The sequence below is a fragment of the Arvicanthis niloticus genome, chromosome 4 (genome assembly GCF_011762505.2).
Source record: "Arvicanthis niloticus isolate mArvNil1 chromosome 4, mArvNil1.pat.X, whole genome shotgun sequence".
NCBI lineage: Eukaryota > Metazoa > Chordata > Mammalia > Rodentia > Muridae > Arvicanthis > Arvicanthis niloticus.
The window spans coordinates 92240230-92263680 of NC_047661.1; the positions used below are offsets into that span (position 1 = coordinate 92240230).

At 36.7% G+C, this 23451-nt stretch overlaps 1 protein-coding gene across 2 annotated transcripts in view; it reads left to right on the top strand.

The window, feature by feature from the left end:
* The first annotated feature begins 10550 nt into the window (after positions 1–10550).
* Positions 10551–23451, top strand: part of Col11a1 (collagen type XI alpha 1 chain) — a 175536-nt gene continuing 162635 nt past the window's right edge. The window contains exon 1 of one of the 2 annotated variants that reach the window (XM_076933160.1): positions 10551–10996. In XM_076933160.1, the coding sequence (XP_076789275.1) occupies positions 10894–10996 (103 nt within the window). In that variant the 5' untranslated portion in view covers positions 10551–10893. The remainder of the gene's footprint in view (positions 10997–23451) is intronic. The other variant, XM_034499909.2, reaches the window with a different exon arrangement.

Below are 23451 nucleotides of genomic sequence, written 5' to 3' on the forward strand. Positions count from 1 at the left end.
CAGATTGGCCTGCAGGCAAGTCTACTGGGACAGTTTCTAGATTAATGCTTGATGTAGGAGAACCCAAACCATTGTGGGTAGTACCATTTCTGGGCAGGTAGCCCTTGAATGAGTACAAAATCACACTAAGGATGCCACGGGAATAAGCCAGTAAGTAATATTCCACCATGGCCTCTGCTTTGTCTGTGCCTCCTGGATCCTACTTGAGCTCCTGTTCTGACTTCCCTCAATGGTAGATTTTGATGGAGTGAATTTAAGACAAGTAAACACTTTTCCTTCCCTGTTGGTTTTGTCAGTGTTTTAACACAGCAACAGATGGCAAAGTAGGGCATAATTATAGGACAATATATAGGGGGAAGCGTTGTGGAGCTCCTGTCTTCTGCCTCAACTTGCCTTCCTGAAAGGATGATATGTAAAATAAATGACATTAGAAAAATAAAAGAAATAATACAGCCAGTATAAAGTGCACATCAGTTTGGGTCAAAAAGCAATTTTCATTGTACTTAGAACATTCTTCTTGATACCAGGAAAATTTAGGACATCCTTTATGTTATATAATTCCTTTCTCTACTTAGTGTGTTTTGTTGTGGTTGTTAATTTGAGACAAACCAGGTCACCTGGAAAGAGGGACTGTCAATTGAGAAATTGTCTATATCGGATTGGCTTGTAGGCTAGTCTGAATTTTCTTGATTAATGATTAATGTGGAAGGGCCAAGCCTACTGTGGTAGCACCATCCCTGAGCAGGTATAATAAAGGTAGATGAGCTTAAAAAAGGAAACCAATAAGCAGCATTCCTATATAGTCTCTGCTTCAGTTCCTGCCTCAAGGATCATGCCATGATTTTCTCTATCATCACCTGTGACCTATAAGCTAGTGAAACACTACTCTTTAAATCAGTTTTAGTCAGTTTTAGTTTAGTTTATTACAGTGCCTGCACAACCTATCTAGAAGGGGGTCAAAGCATTTGAGAACCCTTATTAAAAGTAGGTGTTGAAAAATCTAAGCATACCAGTGGGGCTGAACGTCAACATGTCTATGATTTAGCGATTTCTCTATTTGAATGAGATTGTCCTGTGGAGGACAGATAGCTTGCTTTTTGAGTTTATACTTTTCTGGATGAACAAAAGTGTAATGGTGCTTCGAAAGTAAATGGTCCCCATAGGGTTACAGGGAGTGGCTTATAAGGATTATAAGGATTATAGCATTTGTTTTGGAATAAATGTGGCCTTGTTGAAGAAAGTATGTCACTAAGGGATGGACTTAGAGATCTCAGTGACTTGTAAAGCCTGGCTACTGTGTCTGTCACTTTCTGCTACCTGTAGATCAAGATGTAGAACTCTTAGCTACCTCTCCAGCACCATGTCTGCCTTCATGACACCATGCTTTCTGTCATGAGAATAATGAACTAAATCTCTGAACTGTAAGCCAGTCCCAATTAAATGTCCTTTATAAGAATTGCTATGGTCATGGTGTCTGTTCACAGCAGTAAAACCCTAACTAAAAGAAAGAGGTTCATTTCAAACCCCATCTGTGTACATTCTCAAACTTTGTGATATTATATTGAATAAAAGACACAATTAAATAGTGTTGGAAGGGAAGGACTCAGGGTGGGTAAAGTTTGCACAGGTAGCCAGAAGGATGCCTGTGCTAAATCACTTCCCAAGAGAACTACTGGTGATTCCCCCTACACCTGCATGCATACATTAATATTTTCCTTCCAGTGAACTACAGCTTGCCTTATTATTGGTTTTGGGCTGAATAATGTAACAGAGGTGAAATTGTACCATGTGAGTCTGTCTCTAAGATGCCTCATGTTTCTAAGTCTATTGTCTTGAAGCCCTTAACAAACACTTAGGATGACTGGCTAGCTGGCTATAGAAATTCCAGTCAGAATTCAGCATTTTTAGCCTCCTCAGCTGAAGCACTAGTCATGAATGAAATTATCTTTTATATGTTGGCTCTAGCCAGCTCTCAGTTCCTGTTGTAAGAATGATCCAGACTGAGTTTTCAGTTCCTTCACAGTTTAACAGACCCAACAGACATATAGCATCATGAGAACTTAGCTTAAGGGGTTGAAGTACTTAATTATAAGTTGGTTTGTCTTGTTTCTTAGATAATTGACATAAGATGCTAATGGTGTTTCACTTATAGTTGGAGACACTGGTATTTCCTCATCTGTAATTTCCTTACACAGTGGGTCATTCCTATCTTGCTGAATGCCAATGGACAGTTAACTTAGTTTTTGTACATTCTCAGACACCTTTGTCAGCTCCTTCTTTCCCACAAAAATCCCACAATTTCTTTGGCCACAAACTTTTCAAAAACTAAGTATTTCTCCTGAAAGTGGGGATGATAGACTTAGAAATGAATGCCAACAAGCAGTGTTTCCTAGGCACTCTTTGGGTTTCTCTTCTTCCAGAACTTATTTGCACATGCTGCTGCCAGGGTCTTCTTCCTGATCTCACACACTCTCTTCTCTTCCATTGCTCTGAATGTGCCCTAGCATTTTCCCTGGAGAGCTGCAATTTTCTCTCATGCTGATTGCTTTTCTTGAAAAATACCCTTTTATCCTTGTCCTAACCACTGAGATTGTGAGGAATACAATCTCTCAAGTCAAGACACAGGAGAATGTCTTAGTAATACAGCTGGAATGCAAGTTTAAAATGCCCATATGTTAATACTATATAGAGTAAGGACTAAGAGACATTCCCTGTGAACGTCTCTGTGAACTCAAAGCTCGTGTTTAGTAGAAAATTAATCAAGCTTAAAAATATATATCTTTGCTATTCTGCAGTCAGAATAAAATTCACATTCTATATATTCATTCCAACCCCATATATCCATTACCAAATATTTGAATTGTATTTATTTTAATTTGGGTATTTATTTGAACTTGCTAACTGTTTCCAAACAGTGTGTGTGTGTGTGTGTGTGTGTGTGTGTGTGTGGTGTGTATTATATTTAAAATGTTTTTGGTTATCAGGTCATTATAATTCATTTCTTATAATTCCAAATAAAGTTCCATTTAAGACCACACTAAAAAAGAAAATCTTGTAAATTTGCTTCCAACTGTGATTTCTTACAGAAAGAAATTGTTTCCTGGTAGTTAATTAATTCAGTATTAAACTCTTACTCCCTTGAATATAAGTAAAGTTGTAGGATTTAGGCCAATATAAACATTTCTATAGGGCGTACTACCCAGATAGCTCATGGGACTATTTCCTATGTTGCCTTAAACATATTGTGTTAACAGAGTAAGCCTTTTATACTTGTAACTCAATGCTTGAAATCTTAATAGGAATCCATTCTAAACCTAAAATTAAAATGTTTACAGAAATGCAGTTACAATATTTCGAGTACAAATAACAAAGAGGAACCTGGCCAATGCAAGTGGCAGTGGTTACTGGTGGTATCCATGTGAGCATATACATAACCTACACAGAATCTTTATGTTGGGTAGGAGGACATTGGGATTTTAGGGGATCTTTATGGGCAGAACAAATATTTCTGATTCTTTTTCTGCTCTGACACTTAAATATCCCAGTAAGCTTTGACCAATGCAATGTCCAACTGTCAAACTGTCTCAATTGTCCTCCTTTGAAAAGTACTGTTTCCATATGACTCTATCTGGGACTAGCTGTGCTAATCATTTTATATGTGCCTTAGAAGCATATGGCATCCTGAAATAAATGATGTGTCCACACGTGTTGCTGGGTAATGAGATTTCTTACTGTGCTTATGTAGATTACTTTATTCAAGTGTAGCATGAAACACAATGCCACCTGTCATGTTTTTGACTGACACAGACTGTAAAAATTAGTATACCAAGAATTTGCAAACAAGATGATTCATGTTAACACTGAGTGTTTTACATTGGTATAGGTATCCTGTTAGAGTATGCATAGCCAACTCTCAAGTTGTAGTTTTCAGAGGATTTGTAAAATCCGAAGACAGAAAATAAAGGTTTGTGTGAGGAAAAATCAAGAAAACAAATTTTGTTTCATAGATGGATAGTTAAACTGTTTAGTCTTCTCTCTGGGTTGGCAGGATCCCCTTAGTACTTAGGTATTGGGGTACCATTGTTCAAAGCCAAGCCTCAGACAGAGCAAGGCAGTGATTATTATATAAGACGATAGGATTCTCTTGAACAATAGTGAAAAATAAATCAAAGGAGCTCTTTTGTGTATTATGGAGCATCTTCAAAAGGGACAATTATTTATATGTCAGCAAAATCTTAGGACAAAAAATGAGAAATGGAGATGACATTGGAGATAAAGTGAGGGGTTTGTTCATGGAGTTTGTAATATGTAAGAAAATAGTTTAGAAACATTTGTTGTCATATCTACCTTCAAATTCAGTGGCTTAGCTGAGTTCACAGTACTTTTGACTTTGATAATGTTTTTAGTTTCACTAATTATTATCATATTTCTTTTTAACATATGAAATCTTCCTTAAAATATATTAAATAACTAGAGTTGACTTCAGTGATTTTTTTAATCAACTCACATGCAATAATTTTATAATCCTGTAAATGAGTGAAAATAGAAGATAGGTTCTCACAAAATTTTTCTTCTCATTGATGCCTTTAAAACTTCATGGTCTTTTTAATTAATATGAATATACTTGATATAACAATTGATTGACTGATTGTGTATAGCTATTGGTGTGTATGTTATGTGGGCATAAGCCTGCTATGGAGCATGTGGGGAGACCAAAGAACAAGGTATAGAAGTTCTCTGCTGAGGATCACACTCAGGTTGTCAGACTTGATACCATGTACCTTTACCTGCTGTTACACCTAACACTCAATCAGTCCCAATATATAAGTGTTCAATTATATTTATACATAATACTAAAGCTTTACATGATTCTGACATTATATCCCCTTTAGTATAGTAATGATAGTATTAAACTATCATTTATTTTAATGTTTAACCTGTAACACATAAACTATATCCCGAAATGCATCTTTTAAAAAGACAGAATTAATAACAAGAGCAGAATTGAGCAAATTCAAATGAGTTTCACATACTTCATCTGCTTCTCTCTTTGTAATTTGAACTTTAAATGCCCCGGATCTTAACCCTAAAAATGAAAGCACTTAAGTTGCCATCTTCTTACCTCATGAAGATGTTATGAAGACTAAAGAAAACATCAAGGATTTTAAAAGAAATATTATTCTTATATGAACAAATGTGTTTCACTTTTAATAAAAGAAATCTTTCAGATTACATGTTATTTTGCAAATATTTATGTCCATATGTGGTTCCCAGTCTTTGCAGATTAGATTGTAAAATCTTTTGAAATAGTCCCTATTGTTTGTCCAGTCTTTGAATGTGCACTAATTTGACCATACTGGAACTGGTAGAAGATATATTATTGGGAGAACTTTGAAGCACAGAGGAGCTGTAAAACAAATTAAGTTGAAGTTATTCAATACAGATGTTTTAAGAATCAGATTAATTTTAAATTTTCACTTTATTTACCTGTCTTAAATCTCATATGTGGCATCTGTTGGTAAACATATAAGAAGGGCATATAAGCATAATAGACCCCTTGAATATTATTCACAAACCATTTCATGTGATTCTTCAGGTTTTTGAGAATATTTTTAAGGTTTAAGAAGTATTGATAAGTGGTTTTATTTATGTAGTAGTGATGAAACAAATTATACATATTAGTCTGAAAATACATTTTTTTATAAAAGTTAGGAGTGCTGCCCAGTGACATTGTTGGGCAAAGTGTGAAAATAAAACAGAGGCAGAAGGAGGGGATTACTTTCTTTCCAATTTTATAAAGTTCACTGATATATTTGACATTTTCTGCCATTTTTGTTTATGTTATTAAATACTGGTAAAGAAAAATAGCCCATGTTATCACTGCCTACCAAATGAAGATTTTAAAATGTCTATTTTTTTTTGAATAAAATTTTCACCTAAAGTTTTATTTTTATTCTTTCAGAGTTCCATATGCATATGTAATATACTATGGTGCGTTTGCTTCATCCAAAACACCTGGTAAACAATCCCATTTAATGAAGCTAAAATTCTTTCATTAATCAGCCTTATTAGAAAAAGCTCCTGAAATAAAGCTAACAATACTCAAGTTTAATCAGACCACCCTTAAGTAGAAAAATATCATTGTAGGTCATTAGTATGGTATTACACTTTAAAAGGTCAACAGAAAATTTAAAATGCTGTATTTTCCTTCTGATGATGGAGGTATTGATTCTGTTCTGTCATTTTGCAAGAAGTTTTATTGTATGTTTGAGCACTCACAAATTCCCATGATACCCAAAGATCATCATAAATCCCAAACCCACTCACAAACAACAAAGATTATTCTGTAAAATGTTTACAAAATGTCAAGTAGTAAAGTTTTAGCCTGAGACAGTTCTGTTTTTTCCTATCCTTTTATTGTTGATTGAAAAACTAGGAAACAGAACTCTTCTTACCTTTCAGTGAATACAGTGTGTATATGGTGTGTATATGGTGTGTGTGTGTGTGTGTGTGTGTGTGTGTGTGACACAAAGGCCACAAGAGGGCATGAGATCTGTAGCAGGAGTTACAGCTGGTTTTGGTCACCTCATAATGATGTTGAGAGCTGAACTTGGGTTCATTGGAAGAGCAGCAAGTGTTGAAGCATATGTTCAGCTCCACTAAAGGGACTTAAATAATAAAAATATTAAGGAGTTGAAATGTGTAAATGTACACAATTAGACTTTTTGCTTTCTGAGATTTCACTAACCCTCAATTTTACATTAGGCCCCTTCTGACAGTGTGGACCTGCAATCTCTCACAATTGGCTCATTCAATGTTGCAAATGTGAAGTGTTTATCTGAAAATTCTGATGAAAATTGGCCTAGATTTGAGTTCCTTTGAAGTTTTGTGAATGATTTTATAGTAAAATTATAAACACAATACTCAGTTGTCATTGTGAGTTCTTGTGAGTGTGGCTATGCTATAGAAATAATCACCATTGGCCTCTGTCAGCCCTCACTTTCTACAAGACAATGACCCGTCTGTGAGGGAAGAGAAACTAACTACACGTTTAGAGAGACTAATTTCTTCCACTCATGTAATAGGAAGAATGTCAAACTGCTTTTCTGTCTTTTCTCAAAATAAATGACCTGAAGTTCAGAAAAGAATATAAAGTCTAACCATGAGATTTTGTAAGGAAAAGGCTAGATTAAAAACACTTTTAAAATATTTCTTAAAAGTTCTAGTCTTCTGTTAGTAATTAGTATATCAAAATATAGTAAAACTGCAAAAATTTTATTACTATCTAGATGTGTGTGTGTGTGTGTGTGTGTGTGTGTGTGTGTGTGTGTGTGTGTGTACTTAGTTATCTAACTAGGAAGGTAGAACAAATATAGAAATATAGGTTGGGAGTACAGTCTTTATACCGTACACAAGGTAGTTCTGTCCCTAACACCACAGGAAGGAAAAGGAGGAAGGTTATCATAGGACCATGGGAAAAGAAGAATGAATGCCATATTTTAAAAGATGACTTTTTTTTTGTAGCATCTACTTCTTTCCCTTAATTCTACCTATTGTAATTTAAGGATCATTGAACAGCTCTCTCTACTTATGATCTAAGACTGTTTGCATTAGGACACTGATCTTGGATAATGTATCTTTAGTGTCTGTGTCGTTATTGAGGTCTCAGTACATGAAACCTTGGCTCTGAAATAGGGGTTCCTTGATTCCAAGAATTTTTGAGGACATTAAGGAAGAGCTGGTTTTCTCCCAATATTTAACAAAGATCCATGGATTCTAAAGAGTATCTAAAATATTCAAATTCTTTATTTGACTTGTTGATCAGTAATTAAAATTGCTATCTTGGTTCTCTCCTAAGGCAATACAAATAAATTATTTAAGTATCATTGTGGATAGTTATTCTTTATCTGGCTTTATATGTTTTTTTATCAGACTTACATGTCAGAATTTACTGCACAAAGTTGACAACATAACTTCAACATTTTTCAGTGTGACAATATAAAAGTATATTGCTAACTATGCTTCAAACTAAAGAACTTGCATCAGTGAAACTATCACATTTTATTACATTTTGAATGTTTGCATAAACAATTAGCAATGTCAGGCTGAAAGGTCACACAGGAAATAACTCTACTGGACATTCCCCAGAGTGAAGCTGAAGGCAGTTTGGACAGATCACTCTCTTTGGTTTCTCCCTGTTTGCTCCTTTTATCCATTTTTTCATTCAGTTTATCTGAAAGCCCATGGGCAGGTTTCTGGGAGACACACCATCTGGCGGTCAGCTACAGGCTAGAGAGGTTAGACATAATTACACCTCACTGTGATTCCAGTATGCCTCCTTCCAGAGGCATTAATTCAGCCCCAGGTTATGCCTAGTTGGGTAAAGGCCAGAGGAATTTTGACCACAGAGTACAGACTCATAAGACAGCAATAACTCTATTCACTCAAAACATTTTGCCTGAAAGAACCCTTTCACAAGCTATGAGGTCTGAGATGTGAGCAGAAGGCAGTTGCCTGAATCCTTCTCACCTAGAATAGGACCATGCCACTGAGCTCTCAATACACGGGAGAATGAGGGGGAAAGAATTTAGAACAATAGATATGTTGCTGTGAGCTCTGTAACTGGCCAGCTCACTGGTAAGTATTCCTAAATTAATATGTATTCATTTCACTGTTTCATGTTTAAGTGAAGACCTAGAAAATGATTTTTACAGGAAAGGAGAATTGGGCAGAAAAGGCAAGTATAAACGAAACCACAAATATATACACAATTTCCATCTGAAAGTATGAGGCATAACAAATGTGTTGAATTACTTATATTTCCAACACAAAATCTTTAATTTGTGTTTAAACATTTCAGGTTCAAATACAACATGTTGGTAAACTATATTGGTAAAATATGTTAATAGATGAGGTTGATTTGAACAGCTAGTTGGCCCCATTTCTCTTATAAATGGCATCCCACTCTACTGGCCTTACAACAAATAAGTAGCTCTTTTTGTTTGTTTGTTTGTGTTTCAAATGTGATTGCAAAAACACTTCATGATTAGAAAATGGTTCTTTGGTGCTGAGAATGGCATTCATACAGAAATATTTCTAATTGCTTTTAATATATTATACTTTTGAGTTTATCAATTCCAGCTAATTTGTCAACTATTAAACCATATGAAAACATTTTATATAGTCCAGTTAGTCATATTTTAACGGATCATTTAAGAAAGACCCTGTGGTTTAAAGCTTAGCGTCAAATAGAGAGTTGAATATGCATTTTGATAAGCTCAATTGAAGGCCCTTAAGCGTTGATATGACTTAAATAGTCACAATAGGTCCTGGCTTCCAGTTTCTGTGTAAATAGAAAAAAAAAAAAAGCATTCATTTAAAACATCTCTATCGAGTGGCTAATGTATGTTGGTACCCTGATGAACACTTCCTACTTCTGGACATGGACATCGGACATGGCACTCACTGTTGAAAAGACGTGCTTCAGAAATGATTAAAAACAGAAAAGACCAATCAAGAGGATGGAGTAATTCAAACACGGGAAAATTGACCGAGGACTCTAATTTGTAGATTTAAGAGAGATACACTGAGGAGGAAATGAGTTTCTTAGAACCATGTCCCTCTTCTTAGGCTTTCCTTGTGGAGTGACCAAGTTTTCAGCCCTAAGGCTCAGGGCCATAAAGAAACTGGGCTCTACTGGTTGGGGAGCTCTGTAGGCAGCTTTCCTGTCCTCTATTTCCTGCTTTCCCGTTTCATCCAGTACCAGGATTTGCTGGAAAAGCAAATGAGTGATCCCTTAGTTTCCGCTGCTATGGGTTCTTGCTTTCTCCCCCTTTCTCACAGGCAAGCCCCTCAGTGAGCTCTGAGCAGCCTTTGAACATTTGAGATATTTAACTCTCAGCTCGCCAGCTAAATTTTACCTACACTTTGAGGATTTTGGTCTTTAGAGTTCTTTCATGCTACTTTCATTAGTCTCTGGTTAAAAATATTAGTAAAATACTTTTGGGTGGAGGCTGCATAGAGCCCCCTGGTTCCTGGTTCCATGGCTGCCTTAGGAAGCAAGGTTTTTGGAGAGGGATAAGGTTACCGCTGCCAGTCCAGGACTCCTGCCGTGGGGCCAGTGAAACGCTGGCCTTCTCCCCTCTTTCCCCTCCCCCTTCCGAAGAAAGAGGGGATCCCAGACCGGTGCAAGTAGAGTACTTGGTTTTTATTGAATACAGAAGCTACTCGAACATCCCGAGTGCTCCAGGGCTGTCCTACAATTCCTTTCATTCCCAAAGTGCAGGAGCCCAGCTCTGGTCCCGCCTAACTCCCTCCCACTTCTTTTCGGGGATTTGGGGAGGGGGGGGGGGGGGGAAGATGCGGGGTGGCTGGTGGGCTGGGCCTCCAGAAGTCTGGATCCTCCTGGGAGAGACTGGGCGGGCTCAAGGCTGCGGGGAGGCCTGTGATTGGGTATGGGCTTCAGTCGGCTTGTCAGTTTCGCGGGCACACGGGGGAGGGGTGGGGGGAGTGGGCGGAGGAGGGGGCTGCGCGAGCCTCTTGTCCAGCCCACCCACAGCATGAAGCCTTTAGGGGTGCTCAGTGCTTTCGGCTTTTTTTCTTGAAACCCTTCATCTGCTCTCAGTCTGAAGGCAGGGTCAGGCGTAGGACGGGTCTCAGGGTCGCAGTCTTCTGCGGGCCACCCCAGAGGGAGAGGAGGGGGCGAGAGACAGGAAGGAAGCAAACCACCAAATTGAAAAAAAAAAAAAAAATTAGAGCCCTTTGGCTTTTTTTTTTTACTCCCTCTCCCTTCCGGATGGCTGTGTAGCAAACGTAGGCGACACCTTGGAAGGGACGAAGTTGGTCTGCAGTGGGAATTTCGTGGGTTCACAGTTGTGAGCGCCGGGCTTGGAGATGGAGCCCTGGTCCAGGTGGAAAACGAAACGGTGGATCTGGGATCTCACCATCTCAACCCTCGCCTTGACTTTTCTCTTCCAAGCCAGAGAGGTCAGAGGAGGTAAGGAGAAAAAAAAAGTTTGGGGAGGTGGGACATTGTCACCAGGCTTTCTTCTTTTTGTACCCTTCCCCCTTGTCTTCTCCCCACTTCTTTTAAATAAAATCCAGATTGTAGCTTCTACTAGGTTAAGAGTGGGAACTGGAGAGACAGCGAGATGGATGTAGGCGGAACAGTAGTGGGTGAGGAGGTAGGTGGCAGGATTAAAAGATCTGTCAGGCACCCAGCAGGCAGGCAGAGAGAGCAGGTCGTCCCTTTTCATTTTCTTTGCAAAAGGCAAAAGGCAATAAATAAATAAATAAATAAATAAATAAATAAATAAAAAATAAAATTACCTTGAACATGAAGACAGTGATACAAAGCTTTTGTTTCGAGAATAGTCTTTACTCAGAGTCCTCTGTCCTTTGAACCATTCTTTGGGTTTCTTCGGGATCTAAAGGGGATATCTTTTGAAGGGTGAACTGAGGAGAAAATACAGAGAAAGAGTGTAAAGTGAACTGTGATAAACTTCTTTGTCTGCAAGGAAGTGAGAAACGGGCTGTTTTTACTTTGGGGGAATATAAGAGAAATCAGGAGGACGAAGCTGGAAGACCGAGAGCACTTTGTGTGTGGCATTTTGGAATGCTTCTCAGTGGAACACATTTCACAGACGATAAAGTGGAGTTCAAGACTGCTCCAGGCCGGAGGGGATGTGCAGTTTCCGCTGATGATAAGCCCCCTTCTCCTCTCCATGACCCCTTCATCCTCAGTTGTCCCTTGTCCCCCTCAAACAGCTTCTTCTTGCAGGTTGGACATACAACTCTCTTGGAGTGTGATGAAAGTCTCCAAGCAAATGGGGTGGGGGGCGGACGACTAGGGATTGGGAGGAAGAGGAAGGGGCCTGGGATGGGAGGAGGAAGGTAAGGAAAAGTTCCTACGTGGCACTACCAAATATTGAATGGCCAGACCTGTGGAGCTGACTCTAGCCCTGTCAGTACCGGAGGAGGGAGAGCGACTTCACTCCTCCCTCCGCCTGCCTCCTCCCTCCCCTGCCCCCGCCCTTTCCCGAAAAGGCATCTGGCTGCAGCGGTCCCTTAGGTGCTGTAGACTCGGCTGGCAGGAGAAAGCCCTTTGAGTTGGTGAGCCGGAGCAATTCACAGTAGAAAACAAGCTTTGTCAGGACTGTAGAGAGAAGCCGGGGACTAGGGAGGAGAGGAGAGAATGGGGGCTGGAAATACCAACCCAACTCTGAAAGCACAGGTTTAGTAGAAACCTGAGACTGGCCTTTGGTCAGTATCTGAGCGCTCCCTAAACAGAGTCAGCACATCAGGAGGCCTAGCCCCAACTTTGGTTCTGATGATTGGGGACTTCACACTGCCCATGAACAGGCAGGCAGCGTCTCATTCATCCTGTGATGAGCTCTGGTTACCCTATGCCCCAGTGGTGCTCCATTTGAATTTTGCAGTGATTTAGGCTACGTTGATTCATTTTCAACTTCTTCAAGGATAAATTTAAGCATCTTTGGAAGCAGACTACCTCAAGAATTGTCAGTTTACTTTCTGGTATTCTATCCCTGTTGCATTTGGGCACTTTGGTCAGCAGTTCTGCCCTCTGCTGGTTTTATACAGCAAATGAAAGTTTATTACTTAGTGATACTGAAAAATGTCACTTGCCTAAGGAAGAATAGATTGCTGTTTCATCCCAGCTTGTCCACATACACGTGTAGACACGAATATTCTAGTGAGAGTTGTTTAAAAGTACAGAATCCGAGACATTCTGCAATGATAACCCATATATAGGGTACCTGAATGCCTTTTTGGCCTGGAGATATTTTCTTTTCTTTTCCATACTGGGGTTTCAAGTCGATCGAATTTCTGTGTTTTTAGGCTCTAATTTTCTATGTGCATTCTTAACAACACACCCGAAACACTTTTAGCAAGTAGCTCAGTACCACATCACATACATTGCACAAAATAATGTTTCCTATTGTATAAAACTAAAGAGTGTGAGAGAAAGTGAAGCACAGCGTCACGCCATTTCTAAGGAAATATTTTGGAAGTAGTGTAAGCCATTAGATAACTTCATGGCAAGATCTGGGTGTTTATTCTTATGAAGTTGGCAGGTACTCACTATGTAGTAGAAAACTACTTTTTTTTTTAATTAATTCCATCTTGTACACGTTCATTCTTTAAACTTATTAAAATTCATAAAAGAAATAATAGTGAATAAATGCTGAAAAGGGAAACATCTTTCAAATCCCCAGTCACCACTGAAGGAGAAACTAACTTTGTCTCTAACACTTAAGATTGTAGCTAAAGGGCTGAGTGAAATTTAACATGGCTTTCTAAATGCAGGTATCTTATTCTAGTATTATACTGGCTTAATGGGTTTCTCAAAAGTGTGTGCATATACTTCAGTGGCTTAAACAGAAGAAAATTTAAAATGGGCTGGTTTTTATATAAAATTGAAACACTTTTATCAAATTTATAAAATATTTCATAATTTTTATAATGAAGTTTAGACTCTCAAAAACAATACATACAGGAAGGTTTTGTGTTTTTTGGAAGAAAATGGATTAATGAAGTTGATTTCACATATTATTTTACTCTGAGAATCTAAAGTAACTTGAAAGTCTTCAATACCCTGTGTCTACTATGATTTCATACACACACACACACACACACACATACACACACACACACACACACACATACACACACACACACACACACGGAGAGAGAGAGAGAGAGAGAGAGAGAGAGAGAGAGAGAGAGAGAGAGAGAGAGAGAGAAAGATGGAGAGAGAGAGGGAGAGAGAGAGACAGAGATAGAGAGAAAGAACGAGAAGGAGGGGGCTGAGAAATTCTGTTATTTAATGGGTATCCATTGACATTAACTTTTGTTTTATATTTGATATATATGCCTATGCTTTGCCTCAGGAATTCCGGGGTTAATTGTGTGCAGAATTAGTCCATAACTTACTATAAACAGGGTCTGGGATGTATGTGAAATTTACAGTGACTGGGGTGTGCCTGTGGTAAAATACATACTTTATTGTGTGAGTTTGAAATCTCAGTCTCAAAAAAAGCTGGCTAAAGCTTACTACTGTGACCAATAATACCTACTTATAATGGCCTTCTGCCTTTACCCGTTAAGCCAAATGTATCTTATACACTGTTGATAAGTTCTAAGAGGCATTGGAATGGCTGTCCAGAAGTGAGTAGCCAGTGCTGCAGAAGTGCTGGTTTTGAGTGCCCGGGATCAGCAGGTGAAATGGTGCTGGCTCCTGAGTGTGCTAATTCAACCTGTGAGGAACTGAGGCTTGTCTCTGTAGCTCTTTAATTAGAATAGTTAAAATAGCAAGTATGTTCTTGCTAATAAGTGCAGTATTTGGTAGGATAATTAATATTGTGTCTATTAATAATAAAATGTATGAGCCCACAAGTGGAACCTTTTTATGTGTGGGTTATATATCAAGGATTGGTTGGAGTGCTGTGTATTTATTTAGTTAACAAGGATTCTTTCATGTACTGCCTATTTAGTTTAGTATCATAATGTGTAATTTACAACAGCTTGAAACAAGGTTAAGTAGAAATGAGAAATAGATGTAAAGAGGCAACATAATTGCTTATTGTTTAATTTTTTGATTTCTTATTTTCCGGAACTCATGACTAAATTCGAAGGGCAACATTGTTTAAATTATTCTTAAAACACAGCAAAGTAAACACCACAGAGTTTTGTTTTGGGCAGGGAGAATTTATTCTCTGTTTTTTTTTTTTCTGAGACAGATTTTACTCACATTAATTTCTTAAGGCTTCAGTTTGTTTATCATAGTGAATTTAAAAAAGAATTCAAGAGTATTTTTAACAGGCTAACTTATTTAAAGGAGTAAAAAGTGCTCAGATAAAATTTCTCTCCTGAGAATTCTAGGGTTCGAATTTGCAGTAAATGCTAATCAGTCGTCCTCCTGCATTTTACTCAAGAGGAAATGGAGGCACAAAATGGAGCATTTTAAATAATCCTCCTCATAAGGAACATTAAATATTGTAAAAGACTTTTTGAGTGTAAAGGATGAGACTATATAATATTGATATGCGTTTCTTTTATACACATCTCAGACTTGATGACATGGCCAAGTTAGTGTGATGTGCTGGGGTTTTGATTAGCAACAAGGTACTTGGTATGATAGTATAAGAAAATCAGATAGAATGCATTCGTTTTAAAATTTCAATATTTTAAGTTTGGAGAAAGGTTCCAAACTTGGGAAAAGTCTCAACATTTGATCGTGCACATATGGTTGAACACCCAGTGAAGTGAACATCAGATTATCAGCATTGGAGTAGAAAGGATAGGTGTTTCCAAAAATTTTTTGTGTACATTTATTGCTTGTTGAAGACATAGTGTTTATCGATAGTAATAAAAGTAATAGTAATATAAGGCACAATTCAAATTTTTAATTATCCAAGAATATTCTATATGCATATTTATATGCATGTTTAAGTATGTGTAGTGTATATATACATATATATGTGTATATATACATACATATATATATATATTTCAAATGAGAATGTCATTTTTTGCTCTTTTCCTACCAATTCTAATCATATGATATATATCATATATATTTTAAGGATTTTATTTATGTGTCTGAATCATTATGTTTTACTTTTAAACACGTTAATAATTTTGTAAATATATAGTTGACTTTTTAAAAATGAGAGAATATAGTAGCTAAGATTCAAGTGAAAGTTTTTATTCTAGATTGCTAAAATATTTGAAACTACAGAAAAAGCCTTTACATTGGGAATAACTATGCAGTTCTTTAAGGAAGGACTCAGCTTGAATGGGTGGCCATGATGTCTACTGTACTGTATACTTCTAGAGACACATTGTTAGCAAGTAAGAAAAGACTATTTCTTTTTGTATTGCCTCATTAATTTCAAGAGCTAGCATGCCTTCTGAGTGAAGGGTCATTTTTTCTTTCAGGAATCAATGTTCCTAGAGACCACAGGCTGCTACTGTGGAAGGGTTCATCAGGAGTTCTTGTAATAATATTTAACAGTACTTAGGTATATGAGGGTTGTGTCTAATGAGTCTTACTCCTAACTCTAAATAATTGTGAATGATTTGTTTTTTAGGTACTTCAAAGGCAGAATTTTATTGTCTCAAAAGCTCACTTTTCTTCCACCTATGGAGAAGTAATTAAGGGCAGCTGATATAAGAATTAAGAATTCAAGCTGAGGGCTGCCTTTACTTCCCTCGTTAATACTGGAGAAATGTGACCTAGGCTTACGTGGAAAGAGACAACTTTATCCCTCCCTCTCTCTCTTCTTCCCTCCTTCCCTCCTCTGGCTTTATATTTCTCAGTATTTTCAAATTAGTGTAATTTTATTTTCTAGTAAAGAGAGAGAGAGAGACAGACAGAGAGAGAGAGAGAGAGAGAGAGAGAGAGAGAGAGAGAGAGAGGTTATGAATATTACAACTTTCCTTAAACTCTCTTACTTCAGTCTATTTAAGTGAGATTCAGGCTCACTTCTTGTCTTGTCCCTAACTGACACTTTTAATTTTCCTTGCAATTTAATTTAAAGAATGTATGTCTTTCATTTTAATTTAAAATCATGTCTATATTATTAGAATGCATCTAGTACATTCACTTTTCCTTTCAGAACTGTAGTATGGTTTGATTTGTAGAGATAAGAGGTTTCTTTTTAAAATTATTCTCTAATTTTCAGTTGTTTCAGGATAACATGAATAATGGTAGCTTGCAGAGAAGATGAAAAAACAATTTTAAAGTGATTTAGAGAGTAATATCTATCGATCAGTTGCAGTCTCTGGCTTACTACTGACTTGGCTAATGGTTCTTTAGACATTGGCTGATCACCAGACCTACTGTTATCTGGTAAAACAAACTCATTGCTTGCTGCGTGTGGAATTAGAGACAGTGCTATTAGTTTAGCAGAAAGAACTCGGAGAAAAGAAAGGTTATCGGATTTCAGAGTAAGAGAGTAGCTTAAATACAGCTTGACAAATGAGAACTAAACAAACCTGTGTAAAAGTGCCCTAGCACAATCTACTTATGCAATCCCCTCAAACCTCCCTCTTTTCTTTTCTCCCCCCCAGCCCCCTTAAAAAGCATTTCTTTCTTATTTTAACCAAATTTAATTGCTCTTGAATGGCCCTGGGACTGTTCAGCAAATGAAGGTCCCTATTCACAGAACCCGAGCTCATAGAATATCAGGAGAGGCTTCCTTCCTCTGTCTCACTGGTAAACTGACATCCGGGCTTCAGAGAGTGAACCCTAGACGGCATGTGCTGGTTGGCTCTGCTTCCTCACTGTGGTTTCACATACAACTTCCTGAAAGAGTGACTGCCAAAAAGAGCCCTAGTTGCAATCTTGGACAAGGCTGCTAGGAACTCTACTGCATTTTTATACCTGGTGGTCTTAACCTCTGCAGGAAAACAATAAAACTGGTGTTTGCCGTTTCTCCTTAGACTGGAGTCTAACAGATGAATGAGCATAGCCCACTGCCTGCTGTCATAATTCCTTTAAAATGTTGGTGATTTATTTTCATTGAGAACTAAAATTACTGTCGAAATAACTTAGTGGGGTATAGAGTAGCCCCGTGTGTCCAGCCTATGATAGATCTTTTCTCATTCTTCCAGTCACACCCTCACTGACCCTGCATTTGTGCTATGGTAAGGTTCTTGCCTTTATTCTCCATGTTGTGGATCTGGTTCTCTAAGTTATTTGTTTTCTTCTTACTCATCATAGATACACTCATACTGTATGTTTCAAGCTTCAACTCAAATATCACAGACCCATAAAACTTTTCTTCATATCTTCTGGTACATATAATGGTGAGAATTAGCACTGCATACTTGCTTGGTATATACCAGGCTGTGTTGTGTACTTTATGCAGAATATTTCTTCCATGTCATCCATTTCCTAGGAGTAAACTGACATAAAAGACCCAGATTACCTGTGAGGTAACTGGAAAACAGAAAATAATTATAAATTGTCTACTTGAGCGTCCAACATGGTCTTGTATCAGAGTCTTAGCATTTGTCTTGCCTTCTTCAATGGATATTTTCTGTTTTTCATAAACCCTTGGTTTATCTTATGATTGTGGTGCATTGATGCCTAAAATTAATGTGAAAATCTTCTAACACGTCAACTGTATGAATGCCCTGAGTGCCCCTAAAGGGAATTAAACAGAGGTCTTGCTAAACTTCAGTCTTACAATTCAAATAAATCCTCGACCTACATTTCAGTTTAATGATAAAAGTCTAGTGCTCTTACTTTTTGTACACACCTATGTCACAACGTTTTGGAAAACCTAAAACAATTGCTATTGGAAGCTGTTGAGTGTTATTTTGGCTCTCATTAATTTAATAAACTATATCTCGTAGACTCATGATTTGATTGGTTTACTCAGCTAACGATGGTATCATGATGACAGATAGTATGTATATAATCATAATTTGGTTTGTAGTTATCTTTGTCCATCATCCAGAAGACTGGAACAAGATAAAATTTTAGTTAATTAGTCACATGAAGTCAAAGTTTGAGGATTTTCTCAGGTAATGGTATCAGTAATGACTATATTCCTCCTTGTCTTCCTCCTCTTTCTCCTCTTCCCCTGCCTTCTTCTTTCTTTATTCCTCATCCTCTCTCATCTCTTCATTTTCATCCCTTTGTTCCTCCCATCCCCTCTTTCCCCCATCCCTCCCTCCTTCCCTTCCTTTCTTCTTTCCTTCTATTAGGAGACAAGGTCTTGCTATATATCCCTACTGACTTGAAACTCACAATGTAGATAGGGCTGGCCTCCAACTCACAGCCCACTTGGCTTTGTCTAACAATTGCTGTGATTAAAGGTGTGCATGACCATGTCAAATTTTCTTTTCTTTTCATTGCTTGTGTTTTTCTGTGCATGGGGGAACATCCTAAGCTATTATTGCCAAGACTGCAGCCATCTCATCCTTGGGTAGGGACCCAAGGATCTCTTTCCAAGTAGCCTAGGATAGCCAGGAACTACAAGGGATCCACTTTCTTCACCTCTTCCCTATGGGCTAGGATTATAAGCACATATCACCATTTCTTGATTTTTTTTATGGGATTCTGAGGATTGAATACAGGTCCCTGTGCTACAAACATGGACTTCATCATCCTGGCTGTCTACATGGCCTCCATTATTCACATACTCACTCTACAGTAACAGATAAGTCAGATCTTGCTTTCTCCCCACATTCTCTCCAAAGATGTCTCTTAATATCTTCAGCTATTATGAATATCTATTGTCTTTGTGACTATAGCTGGCTTGGATACCGGAAGTAATGTGTTTGCTCTATTGGTGGTCATAAATAAATTTTCTCCTTGAGTATAAAAAAAGGAAACTTCAATAAAATGTACCAGTCTATAAAATGTTTATTATGTTATAAATATTCCTGCCCTCTGTTTTGAATATTATTGGGGTTTAATTGCCTTTTCAATTAATTGCCTTAGCAATTAGAAACAGTGGTTTGTCTCTATGTAATCAATTTAATAAAATAAATTTTTCTTTGGATTATAAAAATAATTTATATGTTATACTTATAGCTATTCTACTATGAAGTGTCATATTCAAGCAAGACACCCAGAAGATTAAAGATAATAATAAATAAAAAGAAGATATTAAAGGTTGATATTTAGGCAGTCATAATTTTAAAAGACACACATACACACATATTTGAATACAGATATATATTCACATATTTCTATCTGTTGTACATAGTAGTTGTACTAAATGCAGTAAATTGACCATCAGTCAGTTTTACTAAGCATGGTGACAGAGCCTGGAACAGGAGAAAGGGACATTTGAGAAAGGGTAGTTGAATGAAGTGGGGGTGTTGGCTACAACTCAATAATCTGAAACTAATCTGGAAACTCAGATGTTCACATCTATAGATAGCTATAGAAATTTATAGAAATAAATAATCTTTATAATTTATAAATCAGAAATGCTATATTTTATAGTTGTTATACATTCTCAGATTGTGTTTTTCATTCATTTCTTCACCCTACATTCAATTCAGTCTTTGTAAACTTGTATGGTATGAGAAGGTGGAGGATTTTATCTACCTCAAAATGTCAAGAATTCAACTTATTTCCATTTCTATGTATAACTGATGTGTATAGATGATAAAAGCTACAGTTATAGGCACTATGCCAGCATATGTTGCCATGGGGTATGTGTGTAACTCCAATAGTTAGGGTGAAAAGCTAAATATACTTCTTCAATTTGTTCACTTAACAAATACAATGTAACTTTCTATTATATACCCATGCTATGTTAGGCTCTAAGCTGATTCATTTGATCATAAATTTAATAAGCTCGTCTTCTATGATTGATAAATGCTCAGGCCTCGGCTGAGAAAACATCACTACCTGCATCACATATGTAAATATATACCAGTAGTAATGGTATGGAGTGGGAGACTTGTGAAGAGATGTTGAAAAAAAAGAGCATAGAAACACAGAAAGGCCAAAGAAAGACAGTTAAGAAACAACAATTGAGCATTGAACAACCAAGTGAAGCAATTTTGAGATATGACATGAAAGCCCAAAGCAGACGCTACAAACGACTTCCAAGGAAGCCCTTGAAACCAGGCATTGTGTGTAAAGAAGATGAAATAGCACGGGGAGGAAGTGAAGTGAGACAGGGTTGAGGAAGTATCTACTTGTGTATGGACACAAGATCTTTATGATATACTTTCCTTAATGTTTCCTTGATAATCCTGTGCTGCGTAGAACCATGTAACTAAAAAGAACCCTTTAACTTGTGCTAATTTTTGCAGGGCCAGTGAACAGTGGATATCAGCACATGGAAGTGAGCCAGTTGCTTGTTACCATTGGGTCAAACAAGCACAACAGTGTTGGGGGGTCATTGATTTCTTTTTAATAGCCGGGCTACTAAAGAGCCACCCAGGGTGCTCAAGAGTAGTAGGTCTACGTTTGAAATCGCATCTCATATACAGTTGTGTTCACAATGGACCTGTAGACATATGAATTAATAATCTTATTTTATAAGGAAAAGTTTAAACAAATGTGCCTAGACATTTATAAAACCTCTTTGTAAGACAAGTAACAACTTAAATTTCTAAATCTTGTGAGATTTTTTTCAATCACTCATAGCACCCATTGGAGTATACAATTACAATATGATTTTTAAAAAATTTCTGAAAAATTGTACCTTTAGACCCACTTTGACTTAAAGGACAAAGTATTGATTATAAAATTTTGATACTTTCTAATGATTTCCTGTAGTTGAAGTTATATTAGTATTGTTAAAAATAACAATTTATTAATTAATATGGCTTTGAGTAATACTGGTTGACTCTCAACTCCTAAAGTTTTCTTCTAACCTAAATCTCTGTCCTTAGTTAAAAGTTTATAAACTTCATTGTATGCTTGTCGATTTGTAGTGCATTGAAGCTGTTCAACATTTGTATTCTCTAAACTGAATTGCTGTTTTCCTAACCTGTTCCTCTCTTTAATTTTCTGAATCTTAGGAATGGCAATGTAATTAATTGTGATGTTCAAACAAAAAGCAAACTCTCAGAATTTGCCTTTTGAATTTTGATCCCTTTCCCTCCTAGCTCACATAGAAAGAGTCCAGTCCTACTTCCGTTTGCTCCGTCTTTCCAGGGTGTCCAGAATCTGACACAGTAATGCAGCTTTCATCTCCAGATTAAACCATCACATACCTGCAAGATTGCAAATGCTTCTTTATGTCCATCTGGTTGGAATTCAGGGCTCTGAATTTTCTCAAGAGTTTCTCAACCCTGAAGTCTCAGTAGTTTGAAAGTAATTTGAATGAGAGGTCTTTATTTCACCTTAGTTTTCTGTGAAATTAAAACTGACTGGAAAAATATTCATAAAAATATTGGATCCTATCACTTCTCTCTACTGTAACCTTCCAACGGTTTTACAAATCATTTCCAATAAAATTCAGCTTCCATGGACACGTCATAAAAGTTACACATCACTCTTATGTCTCTGACTTCTCCTCTTACAGCCCTCCTATTCTCTTAGCAGGAGGCTTTGTTTTACCCCATTGCTCCACAATTCTGAGTTGGTTTTCCCATTAGGTTCTTTATATGCATTAAAATCCTATTGCTACTAATCCATTTAAGAAAAAAAAAAAAAAAAAAAAAAAAAAAATCAGGCAGGGTGTTTTCTCTGACTTTTCCAAATTAACTGAAATATCATTTACTCATAGAGGAGTTTCTTATTTAGTGCTACAATTCATGCTACAGCAAACTTTCATGAGCACTTTTCCATATTTACTCGCTTTCTCCCTAGGAGTCTGAAACCTGTCGTATGTAACAAATTAAGTACAATAATTAAAGATGGGGAAGTTATTTTCTTTTCCATGAAATGTAGAGCTGATAATTTTGACTTATAAATGTTATTATAAATTATTTGTGCTTTTGAGTGTTAATAGAATCCAGGTGTCACATAGCCAACAATTCCCATTCTTCATACCACTTCAGCTTGATATATGTTCACATAGTTACAATAAACAGTCAGATGTCAAACAAAATACAGCTTTCCTGATCTAAGAAGTACAATAGCCATCTATTCATGTGTTTAGAGTGGTCATATTGTGTTAAAATTGCCACATTAGCTCTACTTTTCCACCTCAGGGCTTTGAGCTGTGATGTCAGCTAACTTCAAATATTCCTAGTTAAAGAATTAGAAATCAAATTAAGTACTTTCAAGGATATAAAGCCACAGAACATTACTCTTAATCAGGATTCAACCCTAAGATTTTGTGTTTTGTGCTCTTTTTTCTACCTCTAGAGTCCATAATTAGAATATTAAACAGTTACTAAGGGAGTACGCACACATTTTATTTTGATGAGAAGTACTTTGTTTTGTTATTTTTCAAGCATATATGTGTGTGTGTGTGTGTGTGTTTAGTTTTTCTTGGCATTTAAATGAAAATGTTTGCTGTAAAATTGATTACAAATATTTTCAAAACATTTTAAGAGGTCATATTTGCATTTGATCATATGATATATTTTTTCTGAAAAGATTGTCAAAATAGGATTATATTTTTTAACTGATAAAATTAGTTATAAATTTCAGAAAAATCTAGGTAATCCACTTAATTTTTTTGTCTGTGCCATTCTCAACTTGATGTTTGTCATTGTTTGATTATCAAATATTCATGTTTTCCCAGGATGGCTATTATAAACTGTAGTTTTAAGATACTTACAATTTTCTATTTATATTAATTGTGTATATAAGTAAACATTCAAACACAGTGTTATTAATGATATACTTAAGTTGATAATATAATTGTTTATGGAAAACTGGATTTAATATATTATTGACCGATTACTATGCTCAAGAATAATTAATACAAACTGAATAACTAATTTTTTTTTAAATTATTTATTTTATTTTATGCACATTGGCATTTTGAATTTATG